General features: G+C 37.6%; 1 protein-coding gene and 1 pseudogene across 1 annotated transcript; both read right to left on the bottom strand.

Moving 5' to 3' along the window:
* Positions 1-1,166: 1,166 nt before the first annotated feature.
* LOC122039700 lies at positions 1,167-2,698 on the bottom strand (annotated as a pseudogene).
* A 32-nt stretch (positions 2,699-2,730) lies between these two features.
* Positions 2,731-4,252, bottom strand: LOC122039688. The gene is made up of 6 exons (XM_042599172.1): positions 4,158-4,252; positions 3,939-4,071; positions 3,738-3,864; positions 3,574-3,653; positions 3,359-3,490; positions 2,731-3,133 (listed from the first exon to the last, which is right to left on the bottom strand). The coding sequence occupies exons 1-6, from the start codon at positions 4,250-4,252 to the stop codon at positions 2,885-2,887; spliced, it is 816 nt and encodes a 271-aa protein (XP_042455106.1). The 3' UTR covers positions 2,731-2,884.
* Positions 4,253-5,976: the final 1,724 nt, after the last annotated feature.

Below are 5,976 nucleotides of genomic sequence, written 5' to 3'. Positions count from 1 at the left end.
TCATATAACCATATCATCATCTCCATATACCAAGAATACATCCTTAGACCACCCAATGATCCATGTCTGGATCTGACTAATATCGACTCGTGACACTCAGAGTGTACCATACATGATCGATCCTATGGCCAATGCATATAGGATCTCACTCATGTATTCCTCTCATCTTGTGTGGTCGGGCACATAGACTGTAAAGGTGAATCTCATGTCTCATAGGAAGACAACCTTTCTTTAATTCCTCTATGCTAAACCATTTTAGCACCTTATCTATATATGTAAACTACGAAAGACCAAGCAACACTAGAACAAAAACCTTCATAGACATCGGTTTTCCACCGGTGTCTATTTCATTTTCGACCGATGTCTATGAAGCCGATGTTAAAAGTCTGTCATTTTAGACATCGGGTTAAAACCGGTGTAGTATCACTTAACGACACCGGTCTTCGAATCGGTTATTAACCGGTGTAGTATCACTTAACGACACCGTTTCATCAACGGTGTAAAACCGATGTAATATTGTATGCTAATAACATCAGTTTTGGCAGCGGTAAATGATCGATGTAATATTAGTTAATAACACCGGTTTTGCAGCGGTGGAAAACTGATGTAATATGTATATTTTTTAACAGCACAAATTTGATTTCCGAAACAATGAAAAACCGACAATAACAAAAAAAAATACAAAAATATTAACAAATTATACAAATATTCTTCATTCAATAATATCCATAAAATACACAAATATTCACAAATTATATAAATAATCTTCTTACAACAATATCCATAAAATACCCAAACATTCTTTTTACATCAAAAGCTAGCTAATAGATATCAAAATCAAGGTAGAACATTCTTTTAACACATCAAGGTAGAACCGCACTTCAAATGTAATCTAGCATGCATTCAGCCCACTCGAACCGCACTTCATCAATTTCAACTCTGGAGTACTTGATATTTGTAAACTGTAAAAACACATAAATAATATATTAGTAAACCAAGACCAAAAATCATAGTTAAAAAAGTAGTAAGAGCACCAAGTAACAAGATGAATAATTTGAATGCTTAAATTAGAAGCAAAACTCTGCTTGCACAAAACTCAAATTAGAAGCAAGGAAAAGAGTTGGGTAGAAGGGAAAACAAAACTCAGCTTGCACAAAAACAATCACCTATTCTATTTCGTCCCACCAGCAAAACTCTGCTTGCATCATGTTCCAGAGAACATTGTACATAAGCGTTGATGCTTGCTCAGGTGAAACAATCCTCTTCCTGCAGAAAGATCCGATAGAAGGACACTTTCTTTTCCGTCCACCTCGTGGCCGTGACTGCCACTGCTCGTCGATTTCTAGGAAGTCACCCTGCAACAAGAAGCTCAAAGCAACTCAGAATTCATGCAAACCTAGATTAAATATTTGTTCAGATTCAAACAAAATTCAAAATTGAATTTGCTAACATTTCAGATCACCATGTCAAGTCTAGTAGATAAATCTTAGACTAAACACTTACTTGAATGTAACTGTGCACACCAGATTTTTCATGGTTATCCCTGACATTCTTGTAGGGAAATTTCTTCCCACATTTAGAAAATCTACATGCAAATGGACGAAGATTTTGATGGACTGCTTTTATGTGCTGTCTGAGATTTGATACCTGCAAGGCGCAAAAACTATACTTTATAGTTACTAAATAGAAGATTGATTGCTTATTCAGAAATAAATTAAGTGATGCATATGAGAAGAAAAAAAGGGTGATCTTCCAATAAATTGTCCTTATCAACAAGTGTGCATTTATGCAATTAATAATGAATGTGGTAAAAGGCCATTTGAACATCTATTTTAACTGCCTACACACTCCAAGACTCTGTTAAAAAAAGCTCAAATTACCTTTGATCCGTTCATATCTGATAATTGTCTTTGCCTAGGTGTTTTAAGCTTCTGTTAAAAAGGCTCAAATTAGACATCTCCATCATCTTTACCTTTGATCCATTCATATTCAATAATTGTCTCCTAGTTCAAGAACTGCTTCTAATACAGGAAAATCAACCTCAATAACAGTTTCAGCATGTCTTAGTCTCTTGCAAAGAGGTTAAGCTTCGAACAATGTCCTAACCAAATTCCTGATGGCGCACAAATTGGGATGCAAACATATTATGGTTTTATTTGGTCATGATTTTAACCTCATCCTATTAACTAAAAAAGTGCTACTAGATTGCCTCCAAATAGCAATTAAGCTTTGACGGCCTGAGAGACAGAAAATCGATAACTACACAAAATTCAGGTCTTACATTTGAAAAGGTGCGTTCACAACTTCAAAGTTACATTTTGTCCTCTCAGTCACCTCACTTACTTCATGCATGTGTTCATGTCGTTTAATATTCTTCTTTAGCTATTTTGTTCCACAAATCACACAATCAACATAAAGGTGAGAAGTTTTGATATGTGCTTTAAGTCATTCTGCATTTGTGAATGTCTTCATACATCCAGGTTCATTGCTAACGACTTCCACATATTCCAATATATAAACAAAATGCTAACATTGAATATATATTCCTTAATTAGCACATAAAACTTTGAACATGCTTTAAATATCTGAGACACAAGTTTCAATATGAAGATGAATTTGACATGCAATCGAGTACCTGATCAGAAATGTAGTAACGGTTTCCAGACAAAACAAGATGAAAACCATACTTGCATAACATTGGTGGGATGGAAAGCAAATAGCAGTAGGAGCAGCTTGCTGCAACGACGAACACCAGAGCAATTTCAGATAGTTATCTAGCCGAGGTGAAAAACCAAACTTATTATTATCTTTGAATTTAGCGCCATCATATCCTTTCTTGACCTATCTCCTTTGTTGGTAAAATTTGGTTAAACTCCAAGTTGTTCTAAGAGGATTGGAGAGAACTGAACAACACCTGAAATTTCTCCCAATTGATGTTCTCCCAGTTAATTAACTTGGCATTCGGTGAAAGAGTGAAAAAGAGACCAATTCCTAGCACAAGCACCAAAACACTACCCTTCATGCAGCCAAAATTACGTGTTAACTTCATCAAAATTGTCTTGCAGTACTTGTCAGCTTCTTTGATGGATGCTACTTGGCTGGGGTCTGTGTTTCTTGACAGGGCATCTTCATTCTTTGATAGAGAAAATAAGAAGAAAAAGATTCTGATCAGCAACTAAATTTTGAAAAACACTGTGCAACTAAACCTGACCACATCTAGATACAAGTGCAGCAAATAAGTAAATTTATCATATCATGCACACGATAGATGCCAAGGATGGAAATCCAAAAACCGTGAGCTTCGAATGACTGAACTTGGACAAGAAAATTAGAAATATTTGATAGTAGCTATACTTACTTTAGCCCTCAAATGCTTAAGTGTTACTTTGAGAGTGTCGGGGGAAATTTTGGCTGAGTAATTTCGCCACTCAGTGGAGAGTTTTCGAAGAACAATAATTGTCGCACCAACATTCTCTACATAGAGTTTTTCCTTTATGATACAACAGTTAAAGCAGTTAGAAAGGTTTACAAAATAATAAAAGCTATAAATAGCACGTTTGAAGAACAACTCACCCACTGTTTATAGCACTCAGCATTCTGAGTCAAACACCAGATGAACAAATCCGTCGCTTCCTTTGTTAGCTCGGAATTATCTGTATATAAGTTCCATGTTAAGTACAGTCATACTATGAAAACATCAGCCTAGGACACATAATAATGCAACATCTCAATTATACTTTCTTGAATCGCTTGGATGGCAAAAGGCAAAAGCTGTTGTGATGCTTGCTTTGTGGTTTTGGTACCAGAACCAGTAAGAGCCAACTCTTTTAGAGTAGGATAAAACGTCTCAAATCTTTCAGTTGCCTGCAGAAAGATATATTAGGAACTCATCGTAAAATTTTATGCAATATGGAGATCTTCCATGGAAATAGGCAAACCTTGACTCGAGCTGTAGAAGCAGGAAAAGTCGCCCGCATGAGTAGATCAAGTACAGCAGGTGGTACTATGCGTTCCCCCTTCCGAACAGCGCCATTTAACAGAATAGTTCGAGCTTTTGGTCCAGAGAGAATCCTGAAATAAAGCCAGAAAGTAGCTTTTGACTAAAGCAATAAATAGAAACAAAAGGATAAGAGTATCAGCATTGCCTCATGACAAACCTTTCGACCAATTGCAGCACCAAGTCCCTAGGCTGTGGGTTCACATTTGATTTTCCACAAACTAGAGGAAATAGGAAATGCGACCAGATGTACATGTCGACAATCAGATCGGCCGCCCATGTCGCCGCTCCACCGCCTGCCTTGAACGTGCATCGCCTCGTACCCCTCGCCCTCGAACCACCGCTCCCGCTCCAGGTGGCAGCAAAGGGGGAGCCGTCGGAAGGGCGCCGACGAAGGTGAGGTCGTGATTGCCGGAGAGGTAGATCTGGCGCAGAAGGGGAGATAGCGGGAGGGGAGGGATAGGAGGAAGTAAGTCGATGCCCCTTCTGTGTACGAGCTCCTGGATCTCGGTGCTGTTCTCTCTTCCTTCGGATTCCCTCACGTTGCCGACCAACTGTGCCATGGTGGTCGTGGGCATCCTCTCGTTGTTCGGATCTCGTCGGCCCCTACCTTAGCCGGGAAGAGCGAAGAGAGGAAGGAGGAGGAGGAAGAGAGGATCGGACGAGGAGGCAGAACGGAACGTCGATCCAGGAAGGGGCGTCGATCGAAGGGGAAGAAGGAAGGGGCGTCGATCAAAGGGGAAGAGGTAGATGAGGCTTGGAGGTTTAGGTTTAGGTTTAGGCTGAGAGAAGGGGTGCGATATTGGTTTAGGTTTAGAGGGAACTTTGTGAAGTATTGTAAATTTTGGCTGGTGGAAAAATTAAATTATTTTTTTTGGTTCATTAACACCGGGTTTTAAAAACCGCTGTTAAAACCGGTGTCTATTAACAAAAAAAAAGCGCTCATAGACATCGGCTAAAAAACCGATGTCTATGAGTGAAAATCTACGCTCATAGACACCGGATTTTAGAAAAACCGGTGTAAAATACTCAAAGACATCGGTTTTTACTTAAAATTGTTGTTGTTCCACCGATGTCTATGAGGGTTTTTCTTGTAGTGCAACTTTATCGATCTATCTCTATAGATCTTAATCCCAAGGATATAAGGTTGCTTCTCCCATATCTTTTATGGAAAATATTTTGGACAACTAAGATTTAACTAACTACAGAACAAATATATCATTTCCTATGAGTAATATGTCATCAACATATAACACTAGGAATACGACCGCACTCCCACTAACCTTTATGTACACACAAAGTTTATCTAGATTTTGTGAGAAATCAAACTCTTTGATTACCTTATCAAAATAGATGTTCTAACTCTTGGCTGCTTGCTTCAGTTTATAAATGGACAGTTGAAACTTGCATACTTTATTTTTGTTAACAAATGTGAAACCTTTGGGTTGTATCATATATACATCCTCAAATAGATTTCTATTAAGGAAAGCAATTGTCATATTCATTTGTCATATTTCATAATCATGATGAGCTGCTATAGTTGGGAGTATCCGAATAGATTTAAGAATGAGTACTAGTGAGAAGGTTTCTTAATAGTCAATAACATATTTTTGACGATAGTCTTTCATGACCAATCTCATTTTATAGGTAATTATATTACTATTAATGTCAGTTTTTTTCTTAAAATCCCACTTGCACCTTATAGGCATTATACCTTCAAGTGAGTCCACCAAGTTCTAAACTTAGTTTTTATAAGTAGAATCAAATTCTAACTTCATGGCTTCTAACCATGAATCACCTTCTAAACTATTCAAAATTTCTTCATAACTAGTAGGCTCATAATTCTTAATGAGTAACACGTCTCTCAATTCACTTATAAGAAATTCATATCTTTTAGGAATTAGACATGTCCTACTAAATCTACGAAGAGGTGATGTAATGACAGATTCAACCATTATCTCATCCTCATGAGTGATCGA

The sequence above is a fragment of the Zingiber officinale genome, chromosome 1B (genome assembly GCF_018446385.1).
Source record: "Zingiber officinale cultivar Zhangliang chromosome 1B, Zo_v1.1, whole genome shotgun sequence".
Taxonomy (NCBI): domain Eukaryota; kingdom Viridiplantae; phylum Streptophyta; class Magnoliopsida; order Zingiberales; family Zingiberaceae; genus Zingiber; species Zingiber officinale.
This window is presented reverse-complemented; position numbering and strand designations above follow the sequence as displayed.

What these genes read in the sequence shown, in the direction of transcription:
- LOC122039688 (XM_042599172.1), bottom strand. Translation starts at nt 4,252, where the DNA reads ATGTACATCTGGTCGCATTTCCTATTTCCTCTAGTTTGTGGAAAATCA. An exon ending in CTTCTACAGCTCGAGTCAAG is followed by an intron (nt 3,865 to 3,938) that starts GTTTGCCTATTT and finishes ATCTTTCTGCAG; the next exon opens with GCAACTGAAAGATTTGAGAC. An exon ending in CATCCAAGCGATTCAAGAAA is followed by an intron (nt 3,654 to 3,737) that starts GTATAATTGAGA and finishes ACTTATATACAG; the next exon opens with ATAATTCCGAGCTAACAAAG.